The following is a 27,061-nucleotide window of genomic DNA, read 5'->3' as shown; positions in this document are numbered from 1 at the left end:
TGTCTGCCCTCTGGTGGCCAAAAGTAATAATCAGCTTGTCTTGTGGATTTGGGGGCGTGTCTCCTTCTGGTTCTGAGTTTGTGGTTGGGTGTTGCCCTCAGGTTCTGGAGCGTTCCATCAAGCTGCTGTTTGAGACGCGGGACATCAGCCAGGTGAAGCAGTTTGTGCAGCGTCAGTGCCTGAAGGTCCTGGACGGCCGAGCCAGCATGCAGGACCTGACCTTCGCTAAAGAGTACCGCGGCAGCAGCTCATACCGGCCCGGAGCCTGCATCCCAGCGCTGGAGCTCACCAGGTCAGAGGTCATCACATGCAGAACCCACTATCAACGCAACGGCCCTACAGTACCTGTCTGTCGCCTAGCAACAGTGCCAGAGCTGCTGCAGTTCTGCTGATGTTTGTTTTTGTCATGTGACTCCTGCAGACGTATGATGACTTACGACCGCCGCCTGGAGCCGCGTGTTGGCGAGCGCGTGCCCTACGTGATCGTGTACGGGACACCCGGCGTGCCTCTTATCCAGCTGGTGCGCCGTCCCGTGGAGGTGCTTCAGGACGCCAGCCTGCGTCTCAACGCCACATATTACATCAGCAAGCAGATCCTGCCGCCGCTCGCCCGCATGTTCCAGCTGATCGGCGTGGACGTGTTCGGCTGGTACCAGGAGCTGCCGCGGGTGAGATGGCAGGGTCACACACACACACGCAGAATCATTCAGCTGCTGATTGGCTCTTTTACAGGTGGCGTTTAAAGTTTTTAAGTTTGATGTCAGGAGACAGTGGCGACTTTGTGAAGGAATGCCGAGTGATAAATGTGCTTTCTAGAACAAAGAAAACGTCTCGTCTGCTTCCTGCTGCAGTGTGGCGCACACACACCCTCTGCTGGTAGAACACAGTCATACATCTGATTGAGCCAAAGTTTATGAACCAAGTTTATTCCTTTTTTTTTTTTTTTTTTTTACACATATAACGCTGTTTTTTGGTTTGGAGGCAAACAAATTTGTCAGTTAGTTTTTGGTTGTCTCTCACACACACACACACACACCTACCTTCACAGCACTTTGTTATAGTTTCTAAATATTGAATTAAAGCGGTGATTTGTATTTTTCTGTTTTGTAACGTTTCTTCTGAATCTAATGGAAAAAAAGTGTCTGTTCCTGACTTGGCCCCGCCCTCTTCTTCTCTGCGTTCAGGTCCAGAAGGTGTCCTGCGCTGCCGTCCCGGGCAGAGAGGACGTGGGGCGGAAGGGAACCATTTCACAGTACTTCACCACACTGCACTGCCCCGTGTGCGACGAGTTGACCCAGCTGGGCGTCTGCACGCGCTGCCGCGCCGACCCTCAGCGCGTCACCGTCACACTGCAGCAGGACATCCGTCAGTCGGAGAGTCAGCGGGAGCAGCTGCTGAAGGTGAGCAGCAACATCGCACCGTAACCACGGTTACTAGTACCAGTTAATTAATTTGAAAGGGACTACGTGCAGTTAAAACATAAATGAAACCATTTGATGCACCAGCGTTAGCCTCTGACTTTTATTTGGAAAAATTAAATTTATATTTGAGAAAAAAAAAAAATCTTACCTTCACTGGTTTCTTGTCTGACTAAATGAGTCAGCTTGAATTTAAAACATCTGTGAGACCTGTGAAGAACCTTTAGACGTGCAGCTGTGACAGATTCGTGCTGCAGCTGATTTTTTTTTCATTGATTAATCCATTTATTCATTTATTTTGTTTCATTAGTTACATTGTTCTGCCCATAAAATGTTTCAGGACTCAGTCATTTTCTGCCACTGCTCCGGTTCCCAGCGGCAGCAGACAGAGCAGCTCATCCCACACTTCCCTGTCCTCAGCCAAATCCTGTAACTCTTCTGTGATTCTTGAAGTTACAGAACATAAAATCACTTTCAAATGTGTGTTTGATGTGGGAGGAAGCTGGTGCACCTGGAGGGAACACACACAAACACGAGGAAAACATCAATCCCACGACCTTCTGGCTGTGAGGCAACAGTGCTAACCACTGAACCACCGTGCTGCATCAGAGTCGGACAATAAAAAAAACAAAAAACAAAAACCATGCCTCAAAACAATGACTTGAAAAATGGTTGTTAAATAATTACCGTATTTTCTGGACTATAAGTCGCACTTTTTTACATGTTTTGGCAGGGGGTGCGACCTATACTCCAGAGCGACTTATAAATGAAAATATACCGGTAGATTCTCAATTAATTTACCGTAATAAAACAATTTTACGTGACATGTTTTATGTTTTAAAATGGCCGGAAATGCAATGCATCATGGGCACTGTAGTATGGCAGCCGTCCTATAGGTCACGCTGGTCGCGATAACCAATCAGAGAACAGAACATTGGACGCGTATTCCTCACTTCACCCAGACAATGATTGTGAAACAGCGTGTGAAGCAGACGAACACGGTGCTTATTCCGGGAGGGCTAACAAAACAACTTCAACCCTTGAATATCAGTGTGAGCAGAGTTGATGCTCAGAGCTGTGTGGGAGCACTGGGTGAGCGACGGCGGAGGATTAGCATCTGCACTTGAAAGGAGCTGGCTTCGACACCACAGGGAGGTCATGAGCTGCGCAGGTAGGTGCTGCATGGTTCGGCTCGCAATGTGGTCCGCAAAATGCAAACATATCCATAGGTAAAATGCAGCTCACGAGAGGGCGCTCAAGGCTTGTGTGACTGTTCCTGCGACTTCTGACTACCATAGAAAAATTAAAATTTCAACATTACTGATAAGACAATGGAGAAGGCCAGAAAAAAATGCCACCAAAAAGAAAAGCATACTCTGCAGATTACAAGTTGCGACTGGTGAAATATGCATCCGAAAACAGTAATCGAGCAGCAGAGAGAGAGTTTGGAGTGAGTGAGAAACTTGTGAGGGACTGGAGGAAAGCGGAGGTTACTCTAACCACCATGAAAAAAACAAAAAAAAAGCTAATCGCGGGCTAAAACCTAGAGGAGCGAGTCCGCACATGGGTGCTTGAACAATGTGCAGATATTATCATCATAATATAATATTATCATCTGAACTTTCATGTTAAGTTAACATACCTGTATGTCCATGCGACTTATACTCCAGTGCGACTTATCTATGGTTTATTTTTCTTTATAATGGATAAAGTGGCTGGTGCGACTTATACTCCGGTGCGACTTATAGTCCGGAAAATACGGTAATCTCATTATTGAATTTCTCTTGCTTGCCTCTACTGGTGGTTGGCTCTCACTGCGGTATTGTATCACTTCCTGTTCCGGAGCACAGCGGTGTTTTTCTTATCTGTTAGCTGTTTAATCTGCACAGTTAGATTGATCTACTTATCTAGATTACGATTTGTTTCCCAGTGTAATCTTCACGTGCCTTAACTAAAGCACTCCCTCTGCTGAATCACCTCTAAATTATTTACACATTATTCACTTTGCGTGTTTTTAGGAATCCGCTAGCTTAGCGCAGCTACTAGCTCTTAGCCGATTTAGCATGGCGGCTTCTCCTGTCTCTCCCGCACTTTTCTGCTCTGGGTGTGAAATGTTTAGTTATTCCTCGGCCTCCTTTAGCAGTAACGGTACTTGTAATAAGTGTAGCTTATTCGTAGCTTTGGAGGCCAGGCTGGGCGAATTGGAGACTCGGCTCCGCACCGTGGAAAATTCTACAGCTAGCCAGGCCCCTGTAGTCGGTGCGGACCAAGGTAGCTTAACAGCCGTTAGTTTGCCTCTGGCAGATCCCGAGCAGCCGAGAAAGCAGGCCGACTGGGAGACTGTGAGGAGGAAGCGTAGCCCTAAACAGAAGCCCCGTGTACACCGCCAACCTGTTCACATTTCTAACCGTTTTTCCCCACTCGACGACACACCCGCCGAGGATCAAACTCTGGTTATTGGCGACTCTGTTTTGAGAAATGTGAAGTTAGCGACACCAGCAACCATAGTCAATTGTCTTCCGGGGGCCAGAGCAGGCGACATTGAAGGAAATTTGAAACTGCTGGCTAAGGCTAAGCGTAAATTTGGTAAGATTGTAATTCACGTCGGCAGTAATGACACCCGGTTACGCCAATCGGAGGTCACTAAAATTAACATTAAATCGGTGTGTAACTTTGCAAAAACAATGTCGGACTCTGTAGTTTTCTCTGGGCCCCTCCCCAATCGGACCGGGAGTGACATGTTTAGCCGCATGTTCTCCTTGAATTGCTGGCTGTCTGAGTGGTGTCCAAAAAATGAGGTGGGCTTCATAGATAATTGGCAAAGCTTCTGGGGAAAACCTGGTCTTGTTAGGAGAGACGGCATCCATCCCACTTTGGATGGAGCAGCTCTCATTTCTAGAAATCTGGCCAATTTTCTTAAATCCTCCAAACCGTGACTATCCAGGGTTGGGACCAGGAAGCAGAGTTGTAGTCTTACACACCTCTCTGCAGCTTCTCTCCCCCTGCCATCCCCTCATCACCCCATCCCCGTAGAGACGGTGCCTGCTCCCAGACCACCAATAACCAGTAAAAATCTATTTAAGCATAAAAATTCAAAAAGAAAAAATAATATAGCACCTTCAACTGCACCACAGACTAAAACAGTTAAATGTGGTCTATTAAACATTAGGTCTCTCTCTTCCAAGTCCCTGTTAGTAAATGATATAATAATTGATCAACATATTGATTTATTCTGCCTTACAGAAACCTGGTTACAGCAGGATGATTGTTAGTTTAAATGAGTCAACACCCCCGAGTCACACTAACTGTCAGAATGCTCGTAGCACGGGCCGAGGCGGAGGATTAGCAGCAATCTTCCATTCCAGTTTATTAATTAATCCAAAACCCAGACAGAGCTTTAATTCATTTGAAAGCTTGACTCTTAGTCTTGTCCATCCAAATTGGAAGGCCCAAAAACCAGTTTTATTTGTTATTATCTATCGTCCACCTGGTCGTTATTGTGAGTTTCTCTGTGAATTTTCAGACCTTTTGTCTGACTTAGTGCTTAGCTCAGATAAGATAATTATAGTGGGCGATTGAGAATGACAGCCTCAACACTGCATTTAATCTATTATTAGACTCTATTGGCTTTGCTCAAAATGTAAATGAGTCCACCCACCACTTTAATCATATCTTAGATCTTGTTCTGACTTATGGTATGGAAATAGAAGACTTAACAGTATTCCCTGAAAACTCCCTTCTGTCTGATCATTTCTTAATAACATTTACATTTACTCTGATGGACTACCCAGCAGTGGGGAATAAGTTTCATTACACTAGAAGTCTTTCAGAAAGCGCTGTAACTAGGTTTAAGGATATGATTCCTTCTTTATGTTCTCTAATGCCATATACCAACACAGGGCAGAGTAGCTACCTAAACTCTGTAAGTGAGATAGAGTATCTCGTCAATAGTTTTACATCCTCATTGAAGACAACTTTGGATGCTGTAGCTCCTCTGAAAAAGAGAGCTTTAAATCAGAAGTGCCTGACTCCGTGGTATAACTCGTAGCTTAAAGCAGATAACCCGTAAGTTGGAGAGGAAATGGCGTCACTAATTTAGAAGATCTTCACTGAGCCTGGAAAAAGAGTCTGTTGCTCTATAAAAAAGCCCTCCGTAAAGCTAGGACATCTTACTACTCATCACTAATTGAAGAAAATAAGAACAACCCCAGGTTTCTTTTCAGCACTGTAGCCAGGCTGACAAAGAGTCAGAGCTCTATTGAGCTGAGTATTCCATTAACTTTAACTAGTAATGACTTCATGACTTTCTTTGCTAAAAAAAATTTTAACTATTAGAGAAAAAATTACTCATAACCATCCCAAAGACGTATCGTTATCTTTGGCTGCTTTCAGTGATGCCGGTATTTGGTTAGACTCTTTCTCTCCGATTGTTCTGAGTTATTTTCATTAGTTACTTCATCCAAACCATCAACATGTTTATTAGACCCCATTCCTACCAGACTGCTCAAGGAAGCCCTACCATTATTTAATGCTTCGATCTTAAATATGATCAATCTATCTTTGTTAGTTGGCTATGTACCACAGGCTTTTAAGGTGGCAGTAATTAAACCATTACTTAAAAAGCCATCACTTGACCCAGCTATCTTAGCTAATTATAGGCCAATCTCCAACCTTTCTTTTCTCTCCAAAATTCTTGAAAGGGTAGTTGTAAAACAGCTAACTGATCATCTGCAGAGGAATGGTCTATTTGAAGAGTTTCAGTCAGGTTTTAGAATTCATCATAGTACAGAAACAGCATTAGTGAAGGTTACAAATGATCTTCTTATGGCCTCGGACAGTGGACTCATCTCTGTGCTTGTTCTGTTAGACCTCAGTGCTGCTTTTGATACTGTTGACCATAAAATTTTATTACAGAGATTAGAGCATGCCATAGGTATTAAAGGCACTGCGCTGCGGTGGTTTGAATCATATTTATCTAATAGATTACAATTTGTTCATGTAAATGGGGAATCTTCTTCACAGACTAAAGTTAATTATGGAGTTCCACAAGGTTCTGTGCTAGGACCAATTTTATTCACTTTATACATGCTTCCCTTAGGCAGTATTATTAGACGGCATTGCTTAAATTTTCATTGTTACGCAGATGATACCCAGCTTTATCTATCCATGAAGCCAGAGGACACACACCAATTAGCTAAACTGCAGGATTGCCTTACAGACATAAAGACATGGATGACCTCTAATTTCCTGCTTTTAAACTCAGATAAAACTGAAGTTATTGTACTTGGCCCCACAAATCTTAGAAACATGGTGTCTAACCAGATCCTTACTCTGGATGGCATTACCCTGACCTCTAGTAATACTGTGAGAAATCTTGGAGTCATTTTTGATCAGGATATGTCATTCAAAGCGCATATTAAACATGTAGGACTGCTTTTTTGCATTTACGCAATATCTCTAAAATTAGAAAGGTCTTGTCTCAGAGTGATGCTGAAAAACTAATTCATGCATTTATTTCCTCTAGGCTGGACTATTGTAATTCATTATTATCAGGTTGTCCTAAAAGTTCCCTAAAAAGCCTTCAGTTAATTCAAAATGCTGCAGCTAGAGTACTGACGGGGACTAGAAGGAGAGAGCATATCTCACCCATATTGGCCTCTCTTCATTGGCTTCCTGTTAATTCTAGAATAGAATTTAAAATTCTTCTTCTTATAAGGTTTTGAATAATCAGGTCCCATCTTATCTTAGGGACCTCGTAGTACCATATCACCCCAATAGAGCGCTTCGCTCTCAGACTGCAGGCTTACTTGTAGTTCCTAGGGTTTGTAAGAGTAGAATGGGAGGCAGAGCCTTCAGCTTTCAGGCTCCTCTCCTGTGGAACCAGCTCCCAATTCAGATCAGGGAGACAGACACCCTCTCTACTTTTAAGATTAGGCTTAAAACTTTCCTTTTTGCTAAAGCTTATATTTAGGGCTGGATCAGGTGACCCTGAACCATCCCTTAGTTATGCTGCTATAGACTTAGACTGCTGGGGGGTTCCCATGATGCACTGTTTCTTTCTCTTTTTGCTCTGTATGCACCACTCTGCATTTAATCATTAGTGATCGATCTCTGCTCCCCTCCACAGCATGTCTTTTTCCTGGTTCTCTCCCTCAGCCCCAACCAGTCCCAGCAGAAGACTGCCCCTCCCTGAGCCTGGTTCTGCTGGAGGTTTCTTCCTGTTAAAAGGGAGTTTTTCCTTCCCACTGTAGCCAAGTGCTTGCTCACAGGGGGTCGTTTTGACCGTTGGGGTTTTACATAATTATTGTATGGCCTTGCCTTACAATATAAGGCGCCTTGGGGCAACTGTTTGTTGTGATTTGGCGCTATATAAAAAAAAAATTGATTGATTGATTATGAAACAGTTCAGTAAACAGTCATCCAGTTAGTTTCGTTCTATATTCACACGTTCACCCAGTTACAAAAATAAAATATAGCTTTAATTATTTGGTTAAAAACTTCAATAATGACAATGAGTGTGTGACCTTTGACCTGGTCTTTTTTTGTTGTTGTTGTTGTCAGATGTGCAGGAGCTGCAGCGGTTTTGCTGAGCGCCAGGTTCCGTGTGCGTCTCTGGACTGTCCTGTTCTCTACAAACTATCCTGGGTCAACCGTCAGCTGGCCCGGGCGCCCTACCTCCGCCAGCTGCTGGAGCAGTTCTGATTGGCTCCCGTGCTTCTCGCTGATTTGGTGCTAATAGCTGTTTTTTTTTTTTTTTCTGTCTCTCTGTTCGTCCGTTCTGTTGGAACTGTTTCCATGGTGCTTTGTTAGAAGTCGGGTTTGTTTTCTTTGTGTCTCGTGTGTTTCTGCGTGTTGACGGGCCACTTTTGGCCGCGTTCTTCCGCAGCAGCTCTGAAGTGAGGAAAAACTACAAACCATTAATTATCTCATTTATAGAAAGAGGTTTTTTTGTAAATAGTTTGTGTACAGTATCCAACTAAAAACTTTGATTAGTATCAGAACAAACTGACCCTGAAAAGCTCGTACCACGACGCACGATGTTTTAGCGTTTGATTGTACAGCGGTCCGTCTGACACTAAACGCTCTGCGGCGCCGCGGCTCCCGGCCGCCAGCTGCACAACCCACTTCAGTTTTTTTTTTAAATCTGGGACTGTTGCAATACTGTGTTTTGATAATTTATGTCAGAGTTATTACACCGTGTGAATGTTTTCTTTGCAAAGACCCATCAGACGCCACAGAGACCCGGACCAGTTCCCGTCCAGCTGCGCGCAGGAAGTGCGCGTTTGTAAAAATGTAAGAAATGAAGGTGTTTTGTTTTTAATGGATATTTCTGTGGGTGGAGGTTTGAGATTGATTATAATAAAAAAGTCAATGAATTAATGTTTCCTTCAGTAATTGTTTTAAATCCAAAAAGAAATCACAGTGATGACAGATGATTGACAAGTGCAGGACACGCCCCCGCCCCCATTCACCTCCCAAAAAAACAAACAATAACCCCCAATTCAAAACATGCTTTCTTTTACAGGACAAACCTTTAAAAAGTCATTTTGGCAGAAAAGAAGACAAACTGGATCAAGTCCACCAGCCTCCATGAGCAAGGCACTGAATTCTTAACCTGTCCTCCTGTTGACCTTTAACCCACTGGGATGTGATGTGTCCAGATCATATTGTCTGTGCCACAGAAAATAAAAAGCTGCACAGATGTGACGCTAGGGGGCGCCAGCGCTCCTTCAGTCTCTTTTCTCCCTGTTGACAGGCAGCAGCAGTGTGCGTTGGGGCGAGTCCGTCTGTCTGTGCGAGGTGACGGCAGGACTTCCTGGGGGAGCCTTGACATCAGGCGGAGACCTCGGCTTCTTGGGCGAATTGATTACACTCGCTGCGTCGTCCATCTCGATGACCTCAAAGTCTGCATCGTTCCACCGATCTGCCTCCTCCTCCTCTTCATTGGCTGCTGAGTCCAGTAACGCCTGGCGGTCTTCAGCGTCAGGATCCGCTCGCCCCCTAGAACGAGGTTTCCTTCCCTGCTCCCCAGGAGGTGTGGTCAACTTGTACATGAGCGGGAAAAGGACCGCAGTGAAAATGGCAGTGCCCAGGGACATGTACATCAGCACGGGGTGATTGTGAACCTTCCCGTGAAGGACGGTGAGAACTGCAGGCAGCACCATCTCCCCCAATGCCGCACCCACAACAAAAATGGCAGCCATGCGGCCCGTCACCGTGGCATACTGCTCCACCCACGAGATGCCACTAGGGAACGTGGTGGCCATGGAGGCGCCGTAGAGGCCGGTGCCAAGCCACAGCGCCACCGTGTGCCAGCTGAAGAGGCAGAGCACCAGCGAGGACACGACAGAACCGATCAGACTCAGGACGATCATGGTGCCCGGGTACATGCAGGTGGCACAGAATATCGCCAAACCCCGGAACGCCGCAAACACTGCCCAGAAGAACGAGTTTAGGCCGGCTGCCTGGTGCTCTTTCATGTGGGCGTAGTCTTTGGCATAGGTGAAGATGAAGGAGCCGTAGGCCACCTCGGCACCCACGTAGGCGAAGTAGAAGAAGAACTGAAGGACAACAAGCAGCGCGTGATACTTGACCACGAGGGGTTTCCCCGATGATGCGCGGGATTTGTCACGTGAGCCGCTGATGCGCATGTAGAGGATGAAGAAGATGAAGGCAGTGAGGAAGAGGAAGCTGCCAATCACAATGTAGGCCCACATGGACTTCAGCGAGCCCGTTCTGCTGTGGATGTAGCGGACGAGTGTGTGGGAGTCACCGGTTTGGGGGGCGTGTGGCTTCATGACAGATGATGTGATGTTTGTGGCGTTAAAATCGGACGCAAACAGCAGCTTGGCGATAATCGGACTGAAAAAGGCGCCCGCTGCAAAACTGAAGTGCAGCGCCTGCATGTGCGGTCCAGACTGCTCGCCCCACGTGTTCAGGACCACCACGTTCCCACCTAAAGGGGGGGAAACCCCAGACAAACACAAAAACATGAAGTCAAATTAGGTTCCTGTTCTCTGGAGTAACAGATTCTAAGAGATACAACTGCATCCAAAAAAAAAAACAAAAAAAAACCTGAATACTGAAACATAAAATACTTTCACTATCTGGGAAAAAAAAATTTCAAAAATATTTACATTTTCACAATATTTTTAGTTTTTACAGTTTTGTTACAGATTTGCACAAAATTTAAGCAGCTATGTCACGGCTGGGTTATTTTTGTTTATTTTATCCTCATAACGTAGCGATAACTGAAATTTCAATATGGCGTCAGATCAATTAGTCCCACTAAATGCCATTTATCCCCCCCCTTCCAATACTGCCATAACGTCGTCTCTTATGACATTTAACAAACTATCCATCTCTTACTTTGTCCACATGGACAACACCGTGTATTTTAATGCCTCCTGTAATTGTGGAAAATGTCTTTCTGTTGCAGATTTATGAAATAATGGTTTTCTAAATAGCCTTTAACAAAAAAAAAAAAAAAAAGCAAAAACACCCACCTTATGGGAGCATAGAAACTTTTTGCAGTATTTTAAGCCCCCCAAAATAAGACTAACTAAAAATAAAGGTAGTTTTTTTTTTTTTTTTTTTACATCAGAGCTTTTAATTTGAAAGTACATGACAGTGAGTTGCTGATGCACTAAACTCATTTCATGGTAACAAGGAGCAGAAGGAAAATTTCCAGGAATCGATGACTTGAAGTTTTATCAGCTCACAGCGCTGCCATCAGGGCAAAGTTCACAAACAGTCTGACAAACATTAACTGCAGTGAAGTTACTGTACAAACCACCGCAGCTCAGCATCAGTCACTTCTGGGTCGCGGCTCAGGCGAGTCTTCAGTCATCCTCAGGTTTTAATCTGGTTACTAAATCCTCCTCTGAGCAACAGAACCATCAACTCCCTCACAATGCAAGTAACGCTCCTCATCCAAGCCACTTTAACTAACCCAGGATCCTCCAGAGAGACCTGGTACCACCAGGCTGATGAAGACTCCAGACTTAATCTGTCTGTATCAGTAACGACAGCACCAGAGTTCAGTGACACCGTTACACCACAGCTTCAACGATCTGTAACATGAGTACTACCCTCATCCCCGCGTGATAAACCCGTTCAGAACCAGGATACAAGCCGACATCTTCCAACCCCTCAGGGAGCTTCTGAAGAGCAACAACAAAGACATCCAATAACTCAAAGACAGTGAACCTTTCATCAAAAAATCAGCCGATGCGTGCCAGCAAAGAACAGAGTTTGAGCCAGAACGCATCCCTGAGGAACTCCAGAACTCAGCGAGATGTCAGAGAATGTCACTGAGTTTCTGTTAATAATTAACATTTTAACGCCTGAAGTCGACCTCTGTAAGTAATCCTGTCTGCCGGGAGCGCAGCCGCCACCTTTACTGGAGATAACCGGAGCGTGCAAAGTACAAACATTTATGCTCACCGTGAGTTAAGCTGCATGCACGTTTCAAACTGATACAACTGAACATGAAGGGACAAATGCCATTTTAACACCGCGAGAAAAACGTTAGAACGTACGACTGATTGTGTTGAAGCTAAATGTGTCCGTGAACTAAAATTGAGACGCCAACAACTTGATCTCTCTCACTGTCTTCTTGTTCATTAGCTCTTTTGAAAAACACTTGAAGCTCCAGGTATAACTGATCCATCACTGATTTTATTTTGAATCTGTAAGTCAAAGCTTAGATTTTAATGCACTTATTTAAATGTTGAAATAGGCTTTCTTTCTGCTGAGTCAACATTAATTTGATGACGTCTTGTGTAAGTATATTTTGTAATTGATTATTTAGACTTATTTGGTGACAGTGATGATCCAGTTACCTGTATCCAGAACGCCCATGGACATCCCGATGCTGGACATGAGCACAGTGAGGAGAACGCTGTTCTCACAGAACGGGACTGCACACATTCCAAATGCTGTGACCATCAGAGAAAGACCTGGAACCAAGAAATCAAACCACAAATAAAGCTGGCGGCGGGGGTGCAGTTAAATCAGCACAGACACCTTAGTGCTTAGTTTTATTTTAACAGCATTAGAACAAAGATCAGATTTTGTGTTTTATTGAAAATATTTTTTAAAACTCGTGGCTTTGTCTTCAAACACAAGCTTGAAGGCAATCCTCATTTTGTGTCGGTGCAATTGTGATTAAAAAAATAAATCTCACACACACACAAATATACGTATACAGTTGTATGCAAATGTTTGGGCCCCCCTGATGATTTCCATGATTTTTATTTATAAATCATTGGTTGTCTGGATCAGAAATTTCAGTTAAATACGAGGTCTGTTAGAAAAGTAACCAACCTTTTTATTTTTTCAAAAACCATATGGATTTGAATCACGTGTGATTGCATCAGACAAGCTTGAACCTTCGTGCGCATGCGTGAATTTTTTCACGCCTGTCAGTTGCGTCATTTGCCTGTGAGCAGGCTTTGAGTGAGGTGTGGTCCACCCCTCTCGTTTTTTTTTTATTGCAAATAAATGAATGATTTGGAGCTTTGCTGCATCAATTTTTTTCCAGAAACTGTGAGAGACCTCCAGGTGGACACCGTTCGGAAAATTAATATGGCTTTCAGGGACGATTTTATGGGGATTATACAGATTAAGGAGTGTTACTGCCCCTTTAAGGACGGCCCCATAACTGCTGAGAGCGAGGCGCGCTCCCAGCGCCGATCGACATGCTCAGACCCCGCTGAAACAACCAGATCATTTCCAACGTGAAGGCTTTGTTGATCCGGGACCTCATCTGACTTTCACAAAAAGGCAGAAGGCGTGGATATCAGCACTTTTTCGGCACATTCCACTGTTACAGGAGCTTTTTTTTCCATGGAAAGAAAAGCGGAGGGACGCGCCACGGAGCCGTTCATTACGTGGCACAAAACCACCTTGGTGTTGGTCTCACAGGACGGCTTTCAGATGGATTTCAGACAGATTCCGGTTGCTTTTCAGTCGTGTGATTATCCGATTGTGCATGAGCTGGACATGCCCCAACATGTCCTGGAAGGCTTCATCACGGCGTTGCTTTGCGCCATGCGGCTCCACCGCGATGCACGAAACTCCTCCGCACATCTGTCTTAACTCCTGTGCTAGTCAGACGACATACCGGATCAAGACAGCGTCCAGTTTAGAAATGAACGGCACAGGAGTTTTTGTCATGGAAAGAGGAGCGGCTCCACCACGCATGGCGCAAAGCAATGCTGTGAAGAAGCCTTCCAGGACATGTTGGGGCATGTCCAGCTCATGCACAATCACAATTGGATAATCACACGACTGAAAAACAACCGGAATCCATCTGAAAGCCATCTCAAAGCCGTCCTGTGAGACCAACATGGAGGTGGTTTTGTCCCGCGTAATGAATGGCTCCGTGGCACGTCCCTCCGCTTTTCTTTCCATGAAAAAAACTCCTGTAACAGTGGAATGTGCCAAAAAAAAGTGCTGATGTCCACGACTTCTGCCTTTTTGTGAAAGTCAGACGAGGTCCCGGATCAACAAAGCCTTCACGTTGGAAATGATCTGGTTGTTTCAGCGGGGGTCTGAGCATGTCGATCGGCGCTGGGAGCGCGCCATGAGCCATCCTTAAAGCGGCAGTAACACTCCTTAATCTGTATAATCCCCATAAAATCGTCCCTGAAAGCCATATTAATTTTCCAAATAGTGTCCACCTGGAGGTCTCTCAGTTTCTGGAAAAAAATTGATGCAGCAAAGCTCCAAATCGTTCAGACATTTATTCGCAATAAAAAAACGACGAGAGGGGTGGACCAGTGCTCACACAAAGCCTGCTCACAGGCAAATGACGCAACCGACAGGTGTGAAAAAACTCACGCATGCGCACGAAGGTTCAAGCTTGTCTGATGCAATCACACGTGATTCAAATCCATATGGTTTTTGAAAAAAATAAAAAGGTCGGATACTTTTCTAACAGACCTCGTATATCATATAGCAGACAAACACACTGATATTTGAGAAGTGAAATGAAGTTTATAGGATTTACAGAAAGTGTGTTATAATTATTTAAACAAAATCAGGCAGGTGCATAATGTGGGCACCCTTGTCATTTTATTGATTTGAATACATTTAACACTAATTATTGGAACACAAAATTGGTTTGGTAAGATCACTGACCCTTGACCTCCTTACACAGGTGAATCCAAACATGAGAAACGGTATTTAAGGTGGCCATTTGCAAATGTTTCCCCTCTTTGCATCTCTTCAAATGAGTGGCAACATGGGAGCCTCTAAACAACTCTTAAATGAAATGAAAACAAAGGTTGTTCAACATCATGGTTTAGGGGAAGGATACAAAAAGATATCTCAGAGATTTCAGCTGTCAGTTTCCACTGTGAGGAACATAGTGAGGAAATGGAAGACCACAGGCACAGTACTAGTTAAGGCCCGAAGTGGCAGGCCAAGAAAAATCTCAGATAAGCTGAAGTGAAGGAAGGTGAGAACAGTCAGTCAACTCACAGACCTGCTCCAAAGACCTACAACATGATCTTGCTGCAGATAGTTTCTCTGCATCTATCTATTAAATGTACAGTGCACTTTGCACAAGGAGATGGTGTATGATGCTGTAATGCAGAGGAAGCCTTTTCTGCGTACACGCCACAAACAGTGTCACTTGAGATATGCTAAAGCACATTTGGACAAGCCAGCTTCATTTTGGAATAAGGTGCTGTGGACTGATGAAACTAAAACTGAGTTATTTGGACATAACAAGGGGTGATATTCATGGCTGAAAAAGAACACAGCATTTCAAGAAAAAACATGCTACCTACAGTAAAATTTGGAGGTGGTTCCATCATGCTGTGGGGCTGCATTGAGGGTCACATGGATTCCAGTCAATATCAGCAGATTCTTGAGAACAATGTTCATGAATCAGTGACAAAGTTGAAGTTGTGTCGGGGCTGGATCTTTCAACAAGACAACGACCCTAAACACTGCTCAAAATCTACTAAGGCATTCATGCAGAGGAACAAGTACAACGTTCTGGAATGGCCATCTCAGTCCCCAGACCTGAATATTATTGAAAATCTGTGGTGTGATTTTAAGTGGGCTGTCCATGCTCAGAAACCAACAAACCTGAGTTGTTTTATAAAGAACAATGGTCAAAAATACCTTCAACCAGAATCTCACTGGAAGCATTTAGAGGTTGTTATTTGTGCAAAAGGAGGATCTACTAAATATTGATGTATTTTTTCTGATGGGGTGCCCAAATCTGTGCACCTGCCTAATTTTGTTTAAAGAATTATTGCACACTTTCTGTAAATCCTATAAACTTCATTTCACTTCTCAAATACCACTGTGTTTGTCTGCTATATGACATATTTAACTGAAATTTCTGATCCAAACAACCAATGATTTATAAAGGAAAATCATGCATAAATATACATATGTATATGTATGTCCTGGTAGTCAGGAGGATATGAAAACAATCACAAAGCATCACCAGTACTGGTACACTTCAATTTCTTTTACCATGTTGAATACTTTGGTGAACCCTGTAACTACTTAAGATAGATTTTTTTGTACATTCTTTTAAAATGATTTATATCGGTGCTGTTTGAGCTCCAGCTCCACTCCATTCCACAAATCCACCCCACAGATTCATATTCACATTCTTCTCTTACTAATTTAAATTCTAATCTTTTTGAAGTTCAATTCTCCTCTCAAATTATAGCCAACTTCTCCTTTTATAAACAGATTTTGCATATTTTTTGGCAGGTTTTGTACATGATTTGTGATGTTTTAAATTTGACCAAATCCATAAACTTCAAAACATTTGATTTGAGAAATAGTGGGTTGGTGTGTTCTCTGTATCCCACTTTAGTTATTATCCTCATTGCTCTTCTCTGTAGTCTGCATAGTGACTGCAGGGTGCGTTTGTAGTTGTTTCCCCAAACTTCCAGACAGTAAGACAGATATGGTACCTGATGGTATGTTCAAAATGAATGGCACACAGAGGAACATTGACAGATTGTATGTGGTATTGTAAAAAAATAATAATAATAATGTTTTGGGAAGAGATAAGAGATGTGATGGAAAATACCGTTTCCAAATGTGATAATGGACCCCAAGTTGTTTTTATTTGGCCTCCGCACTAAGAAACATAATTAGACTAAGAACGAATAGACACTTGTGGATTTAGGCTGACGTAATGCCAAACGATGTATATCCCACAGACCAACAGTGGACCAATGGCTACGGCAAATGACAGCTCTACCACTGGAAAGGATTCCATATGCGTTGAAGGCCAAAGTCTGGAGGACTTTTATTTCATTTATTAAAAAGCTGTGAACAGAAGATGACTAAGTCTGGGACTACCCGGTTATGTGGAGACTATGGGGGCATTTGTTCATCTGTTCTGCTTTTGTCCACAGTTTTGATATTTGTTATTCTGAAAATAAAAATAAAAAAACAGTTAAACACACACACAGTGAACCATTTATTTTATTACTGATACCAGTCTAATACTTCTGTTTGTTTTTCAGTGTAACTTCTGTGAATTGTTGCTCATTATTTTACTCCTGTGTGAATCGTAGGAGTGGTTAGAATTTTCGTTAGTGGTTAGCTCACACTAGCTTGGCTATATACTCTTAGATTTTCTGGTGCACAAAGTACACTACTTTACATTTTACATTAAACCTGCACAATGCTGGCAGATAAGGTGGCTCATTAAGAGAACTGTGCCAGTAAGCTAGAACTTCTTAGTTCACTGGCGTTAGATGTTATGGGCACTCCAGACGAGGTTAATGTTGGGCCGGCTAGCATGCCCATTAGCATTAGCCTAGAAACGCCAGCTGTGGATGACAGCTTTTGCATCGTGGTTAGGCGGAGGAAGTCACGTAGCACTTTTAAATGGCAGTAAACTGGGGGGAGGTGATGGTCTAGTGGTAAAGCGTTGGGTTTGAGACCAGAGGATCCTCGGTTCAAATCCCAGCTGGACCGGAAAATCACTAGGACACTTGGACAAGGTCCTTAATCCTGAGTTGTTCCCGGTGTATAGTGAGCGCCTTGTATGGCAGCAGCCTCACATCAGGGTGAATGTGAGGCATTATTGTAAAGCACTTTTCCATCTGATGCAGATGGAAAAGCGCTATATAAATGCAGTCCATTTAAACAGGTTTCAATTTAAAGTTTATTGAAACTTGACAGCAAATGTAAATGCAGATATATATACATAGTGAGAACTACAACCCCTGGCAATAATTATGGAATCACTGGACTCGGAGGATGTTCATTCAGTTGTTTAATTTTGTAGAAAAAAAAGCAGATCACAGACATGACACAAAACTAAAGTCATTTCAAATGGCAACTTTCTGGCTTTAAGAAACACTGTAAGAAAGCAGGAAAAATAATTGTGGCAGTCAGTAACGGTTACTTTTTTAGACCAAGCAGAAGGAAAAAAAATATGGAATCACTCAATTCTGAGGAAAGAATTATGGAATCACCCTGTAAATTTTCATCCCCAAAACTAACACCTGCATCAAATCAGATCTGCTCGTTAGTCTGCATCTAAAAAGGAGTGATCACACCTTGGAGAGCTGTTGCACCAAGTGGACTGACATGAATCATGGCTCCAACACGAGAGATGTCAATTGAAACAAAGGAGAGGATTATCAAACTCTTAAAAGAGGGTAAATCATCACGCAATGTTGCAAAAGATGTTGGTTGTTCACAGTCAGCTGTGTCTAAACTCTGGACCAAATACAAACAACATGGGAAGGTTGTTAAAGGCAAACATACTGGTAGACCAAGGAAGACATCAAAGCGTCAAGACAGAAAACTTAAAGCAATATTGTCTCAAAAATCAAAAATGCACAACAAAACAAATGAGGAATGAATGGGAGGAAACTGGAGTCAACGTCTGTGACCGAACTGTAAGAAACCGCCTAAAGGAAATGGGATTTACATACAGAAAAGCTAAACGAAAGCCATCATTAACACCTAAACAGAAAAAAACAAGGTTACAATGGGCTAAGGAAAAGCAATCGTGGACTGTGGATGACTGGATGAAAGTCATATTCAGTGATGAATCTCGAATCTGCATTGGGCAAGGTGATGATGCTGGAACTTTTGTTTGGTGCCGTTCCAATGAGATTTATAAAGATGACTGCCTGAAGAGAACATGTAAATTTCCACAGTCATTGATGATATGGGGCTGCATGTCAGGTAAAGGCACTGGGGAGATGGCTGTCATTACATCATCAATAAATGCACAAGTTTACGTTGATATTTTGGACACTTTTCTTATCCCATCAATTGAAAGGATGTTTGGGGATGATGAAATCATTTTTCAAGATGATAATGCATCTTGCCATAGAGCAAAAACTGTGAAAACATTCCTTGCAAAAAGACACATAGGGTCAATGTCATGGCCTGCAAATAGTCCGGATCTTAATCCAATTGAAAATCTCTGGTGGAAGTTGAAGAAAATGGTCCATGACAAGGCTCCAACCTGCAAAGCTGATCTGGCAACAGCAATCAGAGAAAGTTGGAGCCAGATTGATGAAGAGTACTGTTTGTCACTCATTAAGTCCATGCCTCAGAGACTGCAAGCTGTTAGAAAAGCCAGAGGTGGTGCAACAAAATACTAGTGATGTGTTGGAGCGTTCTTTTGTTTTTCATGATTCCATAATTTTTTCCTCAGAATTGAGTGAATACATATTTTTTTTCCCTGTGCTTGGTCTAAAAAAGTAACCGTTACTGACTGCCACAATTTTTTTTCTGGATTTCTTATAGTGTTTCTTAAAGCCAGAAAGTTTAGTTTTGTGTCATGTCTGTGATCTGCTTTTTTTTTTCTACAAAATGAAACAACTGAATGAACATCCTCTGAGGCCGGTGATTCCATCATTTTTGCCAGGGGTTGTAGGTACAAATGTATATAACACTACATGTTTTATATGTAGAGTCAGTCATTGAAATAATCTCCATTACTTTAGCCATTAACATGTCTCATAAAAAAAAAAATCGCAGTGGTCAGCAGCTGGTCAACATCAAGTTACGCATACCTAAAAAGTGTGTAGTACAACTGATTATCATGAACGTTAGATGATCAGTTCAATCCAGTCAATCATTAGTATTAGAGCTGCCATAAACGACTATTTTGATAGTCGACTAGTCAACGATTATTTTTGCGATTAGTCGACTAGTCGGATCATACGTAAGTTGCAGCTTATCGCATTTTATCAATATTGATACCATTATCGATTCCGCTTATCAATCCAGTTCCTTATTGATACCTCCTGTGAATTTTCTGTGTACTACAAGTTGGTTTTACAGGTTTTCTATGTCAACATTTTATTGAGTAAATAAATATGAAATTGGTCACTGGATCCTTACTCTCTGGACATAAATAAACTCTACATGGTTGATCCTTGCTCTCTGGACGTAAATAAACTGTACATGGTTGATCCTTGCTCTCTGGACGTAAATAAACTGTACATGGTTGATCCTTGCTCTCTGGACATAAATAAACTCTACATGGTTGATCCTTGCTCTCTGGACATAAATAAACTCTACATGGTTGATCCTTGCTCTCTGGACGTAAATAAACTGTACATGGTTGATCCTTGCTCTCTGGACGTAAATAAACTGTACATGGTTGATCCTTGCTCTCTGGACGTAAATAAACTCTACATGGCGGACCCTTGCTCTCTGGACGTAAATAAACTCTACATGGCGGACCCTTGCTCTCTGGACGTAAATAAACTCTACATGGCGGACCCTTGCTCTCTGGACGTAAATAAACTCTACATGGCGGACCCTTGCTCTCTGGACGTAAATAAACTCTACATGGCGGACCCTTGCTCTCTGGACGTAAATAAACTGTACATGGTTGATCCTTGCTCTCTGGACGTAAATAAACTGTACATGGTTGATCCTTGCTCTCTGGACGTAAATAAACTCTACATGGCGGACCCTTGCTCTCTGGACGTAAATAAACTCTACATGGCGGATCCTTTATCTCTGGACGTAAATAAACTCTACATGGCGGACCCTTGATCTCTGGACGTAAATAGACTCGACACGGTTGATCCTTGATCTCTGGACATGAATAAACTCGACACGGTTGATCCTTGATCTCTGGACATGAATAAACTCGACACGGTGGATCCTTGATCTCTGGACATGAATAAACTCGACACGGTGGATCCTTGATCTCTGGACATGAATAAACTCGACACGGTGGATCCTTGATCTCTGGACATGAATAAACTCGACACGGTGGATCCTTGATCTCTGGACATGAATAAACTCGACACGGTGGATCCTTGATCTCTGGACATGAATAAACTCGACACGGTGGATCCTTGATCTCTGGACATGAATAAACTTGACACGGTTGATCCTTGATCTCTGGACATGAATAAACTCGACATGGTGGATCCTTGATCTCTGGACATGAATAAACTCGACATGGTTGATCCTTGATCTCTGGACAGAGATAGAAAAACTCTGTAGTTTTTGTCGAAAGCATTTCCTTTCCAACATTAACAGCATGGATGTCTCTCCATACGTCTGAGCTGAGCTCAGCTGGCTGCTGGAGTCTGCAGGTCAGCAGCCACACAGTCTTGGGCTGCTGCACATCAGCCAGGACGTCTCATTTTGTGAGAAAAAAAAAACATGTTGATCGATTGCAGTTTATTGTTTGCATTACAACATTTGGAAAGAGGTGTCATTTAATTGAAATGGCAATTCTCTTTGAAGTTATTAATTCCGAGCGGACTCTATCTTTCTAACTTGAATCGGCAGCGCAACGTTTGGAACAACGGAACGGAGGACGATTCTCATTTCTTTCTCGCAACAAGACAGGAGTCCCAGTTAGTCACTTTAATCCCCACAAAAGTGACTCACGATTGACATATTTTAATGGCTTTGAGAGGAGATAAGAAGCGGAGTTTCCGTTTCTGAAGAGGAGTGAAGCAAAGATCCAACAAAGCAGCGGATCGAAGCACTGCTTCAGTGGTTCAAGGTTCAAAGCAAATGACTCATCAACTATCAATCAATCAATCAATTTTATTTATATAGCGCCAAATCACAACAAACAGTTGCCCCAAGACGCTTTATATTGTAAGGCAAGGCCATACAATAATTTGGAAAAACCCCAACGGTCAAAACGACCCCCTGTGAGCAAGCACTTGGCGACAGTGGGAAGGAAAAACTCCCTTTTAACAGGAAGAAACCTCCAGCAGAACCAGGCTCAGGGAGAGGCAGTCTTCTGCTGGGACTGGTTTGGGCTGAGGGAGAGAACCAGGAAAAAGACATGCTGTGGAGGGGAGCAGAGCTCTATCAATAATGATTAAATGCAGAGTTGTGCATACAGAGCAAAAAGAGAAAGAAACACTCAGTGCATCATGGGAACCCCCCAGCAGTCTAAGTATATAGCAGCATAACTAAGGGATGGTTCAGGGTCACCTGATCCAGCCCTAACTATAGGCTTTAGCAAAAAGGAAAGTTTTAAGCCTAATCTTAAAAGTAGAGAGGGTGTCTGTCTCCCTGATCTGAATTGGGAGCTGGTTCCACAGAAGAGGAGCCTGAAAGCTGAAGGCTCTGCCTCCCATTCTACTCTTACAAACCCTAGGAACTACAAGTAAGCCTGCAGTGTGAGAGCGAAGCGCTCTATTGGGGTGATATGGTACTATGAGGTCCCTAAGATAAGATGGGACCTGATTATTCAAAACCTTATAAGTAAGAAGAAGAATTTTAAATTCTATTCTAGAATTAACAGGAAGCCAATGAAGAGAGGCCAATATGGGTGAGATATGCTCTCTCCTTCTAGTCCCCGTCAGTACTCTAGCTGCAGCATTTTGAATTAACTGAAGGCTTTTCAGGGAATGTTTAGGACAACCTGATAATAATGAATTACAATAGTCCAGCCTAGAGGAAATAAATGCATGAATTAGTTTTTCAGCATCACTCTGAGACAAGACCTTCCTAATTTTAGAGATATTGCGTAAATGCAAAAAAGGAGTCCTACATATTTGTTTAATATGCGCATTGAATGACATATCCTGATCAAAAATGACTCCAAGATTTCTCACAGTATTACTAGAGGTCAGGGTAATGCCATCCAGAGTAAGGATCTGGTTAGACACCATGTTTCTAAGATTTGTGGGGCCAAGTACAATAACTTCAGTTTTATCTGAGTTTAAAAGCAGGAAATTAGAGGTCATCCATGTCTTTATGTCTGTAAGACAATCCTGCAGTTTAGCTAACTGGTGTGTGTCCTCTGGCTTCATGGATAGATAAAGCTGGTTATCATCTGCGTAACAATGAAAATTTAAGCAATGCTGTCTAATAATACTGCCTAAGGGAAGCATGTATAAAGTGAATAAAAGTGGTCCTAGCACAGAACCTTGTGGAACTCCATGATTAACCTTAGTCTGTGAAGAAGATTCCCCATTTACATGAACAAATTGTAATCTATTAGATAAATATGATTCAAACCACCGCAGCGCAGTGCCTTTAATACCTATGGCATGCTCTAATCTCTGTAATAAAATTTTATGGTCAACAGTATCAAAAGCAGCACTGAGGTCTAACAGAACAAGCACAGAGATGAGTCCACTGTCTGAGGCCATAAGAAGATCATTTGTAACCTTCACTAATGCTGTTTCTGTACTATGATGAATTCTAAAACCTGACTGAAACTCTTCAAATAGACCATTCCTCTGCAGATGATCAGTTAGCTGTTTTACAACTACCCTTTCAAGAATTTTGGAGAGAAAAGGAAGGTTGGAGATTGGCCTATAATTAGCTAAGATAGCTGGGTCAAGTGATGGCTTTTTAAGTAATGGTTTAATTACTGCCACCTTAAAAGCCTGTGGTACATAGCCAACTAATAAAGATAGATTGATCATATTTAAGATCGAAGCATTAAATAATGGTAGGGCTTCCTTGAGCAGCCTGGTAGGAATGGGGTCTAATAAACATGTTGATGGTTTGGATGAAGTAACTAATGAAAATAACTCAGACAGAACAATCGGAGAGAATGAGTCTAACCAAATACCTACTAAATTACTTTTCAACGATTTCAATAGCTGACGTATTCATGACCAGTTGACTAGTCATGGCAGCCCTAATTAGTATCACTGTAATCATCGTCCCCATCACTGTCTTCAGACCGTGTCCTGTTATTGTCAGGACACCGTTATTCGGGATGGACCCCAGTAAGTCTTTAGGTAGAGCTGCCTTGCTATACCTTTGGGGAACACATTTCCCATCCTTGAGTGTCCAGCCAGTATTCAGTAGTGAAGGAACCAGGTCTTTCATGTGAAGATTAAGAAACAGGCAGGTCTGATGATCTTTCAGGTCCTGAGAGTCTATCAGGTGGGATTCTTCAGGTTGATTTCTTTTAAAGATTCTTCCATTTGAAGGCTCTGGCCTGACTAAGCATCTTACTGACTGCGTCACTGCAGATGTATTATAAATTTGGCCATGTTGTCTGGAACTTCACTGGAAGCAAGAAGCGCCCTTCCCACCAACAGCAGAATTTGCTTGGCCTCTGTCCACACTCTTTTGTCAAAAACGGATCGTTTGCCACAGAAGGCAGCAGTGGTATCGCAGCCACTGTCAACATACAGCGGTACGATGATTTCAGCAGCGTCTTCTGTACAGAACATGTGAGAATTAAGGAAGGTGTCTGCGTTTAAGTCCAAGAATGACACCAATCTTATGAGCTGCATAAGCAGCCAGGACAACCACGTCTGTGTCCTCAGAATGAAGACTGACGGGTATGTCGGGGTCATACTTTCTGATTTGGGAATAAATGTAGAACATTGTGGTGTCTGCACTCATATTCATCCACTTCCATCCCTGTGGTGACGCTTTCACATTCGAGACCAACACAGCAGATCAGCTGCTTGTTTGTCAGATCAGCTGACAGACTTCTGAAGTGTTTTTCAGAAACACTTGCAAACACTGTTTATTTCTGAATCTTTCAAACAGGTCACCAAGTAATTTAGGCGACGGGAAGCTTTCTTCTGCCCTGATGGACAGGTTTCTCGTCCTTCACTGCCGTGTTTATGTGCTCGTATTATCCTTTCACTGTCCTTAATGGTGTACGGCAAGTCATATGGATCATTCACCAGGACAAGTCTTGTAGCAGATTTGTGGCGTCTCAGTATTACAGAAACATATTTGAAGCACAGCTGTACCCTGTTCCATCACATCTGTTACATTTTTCAGCTGATGGAAGCGATACATGCCCCATGAAGCCCGTGTTGATTATGACACTGTGCTCATTTGGAGGCAGCAGACTTTCCAAATGCAGAACCTCAACTTCTCTTCCTCAGTGTGCCGTTTGTGTTGAAGATTGGTGAACGTTCATCTGTGACCCTGTATTCCATGATGTCTGCCAACATAAATTTGTCATGGTGTTTCTCTGCCATTTCAATAACAGCTGCCATTGGTGTTGAAAACATGTGACTTTTGTTGACATATTTTAATTCCTTGACCCCAAAGCATAGGTTTGGACATCAAAATTAATGTTCTCTGTCTTACAGAAGTGAAAATATATATTATTGATTTTGGCAGCCACCTTGAATATCGCCCCCTAGTGGAGTTAGTCCGACTAAAATCTCTCTTTTTTGGGCCGATCGCAAGGAATCTGCATTCAAAAATTGCTCCTGGAAAAATGGTCACGAACTCAATGGCAGGCTCCTCGACTACCTTTAGAAATATATTTACTGAGAAAAATGGTGATGTGTTCAATACTTATTTTACCCGCTGTATGTATACACACACACACACACACACACACTCTGACTCACCAAGCAGAAGATGAGGGTTCATGACGTCGGTGAGAAGCCCTCCAATGAGGGAACCGCCGATGTACCCCCCTGAGCGACCAACAAAGATGTAGGAGATGTTGCTGATGTCTTTCTTCACATTGTTAGCCAGGTCCTCGAACGTTGGGCCCAGAACAGAAATACTCATCCCCTGAAACGACGGGAAGCAAAGTCAGCCAGAGTTCCATCAAAAGAGTTTCAAGAGGTCATTTGTTCTGTTGCTGGTTCAGAAATAATTCTTGCATCTTTGTCTGGTGGTTGGTGCATTATTCTAGGGTGGATCTGTTTAAGTCCCGAGAACATCACCTGTGCAGGTCCACAGTGAGACTTCAAGCTACAAAGTGCAACACGTCTGTCTGCGTTGCATTCTGGACCTTTTCAAAGTGGTATTTCTGCATGTAAACTGACGGTTCAGATCTTGAATGCACTAACACCTGATCTTTTGTGTCTGTGACGGGATTCATGCAAAGTGTCAAACTCGTCAACCTTTTTCCCACTGCACAGGGAGGAGGCGGGGCCGTCGCCATGCCAACAAGCAGCCACTCCACTGTTTGAGGATGGATTTTAGTCATACGACACCGTGGTTGGAGAGCAGGTTTTGCAGCTTTCAGAGTCCTGTGTGTGCAGGATGAGGTGGCGTTTACTTCCACCGGAGCAGCAATGTGACCACGAGCAAGTTTCAGCCTACTGCGTCGGTGCTTCGTGTGAACGAGACGCCATCGGAAGCTGACGTGTCTGAACGCACATCAGCATTAAGATAATATCGCAATCTGAAGAGGCCTTCTGGCTAATTTTCTGAGCAGGAACCCGACAGTCCGGATTCCACAGCGGATCCGACTGCAGTGTCACACAGCCTGTGGTAGTTCTCACATCTTGCAGTGTTACTTTCAGGCCACATAAAACCAAAAGAGCCTGTTCTTATCGTATGATTTACCACAGTGAGCAAGACTTCATCGTCAGGCTCCATTCTGTTGCTCCTTCATTATAGTATGTACGGTACATGGATTAAAGTGACCCCGGGTGACACTTCTGTGTCGCCCTTATGAGGATCTGTGATCCTGAGGTTCAGGTGGACCTTTAGAGGAAAACTTCATTAATTCTTGGGTCTTATCAGGTCAACGAAACAACGGGCCTCACAAAAGAACAATCAATAATCATTAGATCATAGGAATGATTTCAGAAAATATCCCTCATTCGATAATTTTCTTGTATTTTGAGGTTTTTCATGCATTCATACAAACCGTAGGACTGGACCTTCAGAAGTTTGCCGTCTTCCAAACCAGTTTTCAGTAACTTATTTAATATTTCATTCTTATCCATTTTAAGTTGAAAATAATTACATAACTATTTTGAAACTAGAATAAAGCTTAAACTTTTTTTAAAAACCAGAAAAAAGGCTCACATAAAAAAAAGTTTATTTCTTTTTTTCCATCTTTGTATAGTATGTCTCTTATTATTATTGTGTGTGTGTGCATAAAGTTATACAACCAGAAAGGAGAAACCTGAACCAGCTGAGTGACAGCAGCAGATAAAAGGTCTCTCGTGGGGTGAGAATGATGTTTTGTATAATTACAATTGTGCAATTTAATAAAAGGAAGTTTGAAAGAAAGAGGGGAAAAAAGAGAATGAAGCACCAATGTAAAAAAACAAGGTTTAATTTTAGAAAAATTTATCTTTCACTTTCTCAGTAAAAAATTAAGCTTTTCCTTTCTTAAAAAAAAAAAAAAAATACTGACACTTTCTTTACAAATATATCTTCACTTTCTTAAAAATATTAAAACTTTCACTTTCTTCAAAAAAGCATCACTTAGGAACTCTTTCCGTAGCGTT

At 42.7% G+C, this 27,061-nt stretch overlaps 2 protein-coding genes across 2 annotated transcripts in view; one reads left to right on the top strand and one right to left on the bottom strand.

Annotated features, from left to right (window-relative positions):
* The window catches only part of rev3l (REV3 like, DNA directed polymerase zeta catalytic subunit), a 99,426-nt gene extending 90,617 nt beyond the window's left edge, over positions 1–8,809 (top strand). Inside the window, 4 exon segments of the mRNA XM_034162452.1 lie at positions 102–292; positions 422–668; positions 1,185–1,400; positions 7,980–8,809. Of these exon segments, the coding sequence (XP_034018343.1) occupies positions 102–292; positions 422–668; positions 1,185–1,400; positions 7,980–8,120 (795 nt within the window). The 3' untranslated portion in view covers positions 8,121–8,809.
* mfsd4b (major facilitator superfamily domain containing 4B) overlaps positions 8,560–27,061 on the bottom strand; it is a 21,164-nt gene continuing 2,662 nt past the window's right edge. The window contains exons 2-4 of the mRNA XM_034162451.1: positions 25,214–25,382; positions 12,263–12,379; positions 8,560–10,374 (exon numbers count right to left, since the gene is read on the bottom strand). Of these exons, the coding sequence (XP_034018342.1) occupies positions 9,149–10,374; positions 12,263–12,379; positions 25,214–25,382 (1,512 nt within the window). The 3' untranslated portion in view covers positions 8,560–9,148. The remainder of the gene's footprint in view (positions 10,375–12,262; positions 12,380–25,213; positions 25,383–27,061) is intronic.

The sequence above is a fragment of the Thalassophryne amazonica genome, chromosome 21 (genome assembly GCF_902500255.1).
Source record: "Thalassophryne amazonica chromosome 21, fThaAma1.1, whole genome shotgun sequence".
NCBI classification, from domain to species: Eukaryota; Metazoa; Chordata; class Actinopteri; order Batrachoidiformes; family Batrachoididae; genus Thalassophryne; species Thalassophryne amazonica.
This window is presented reverse-complemented; position numbering and strand designations above follow the sequence as displayed.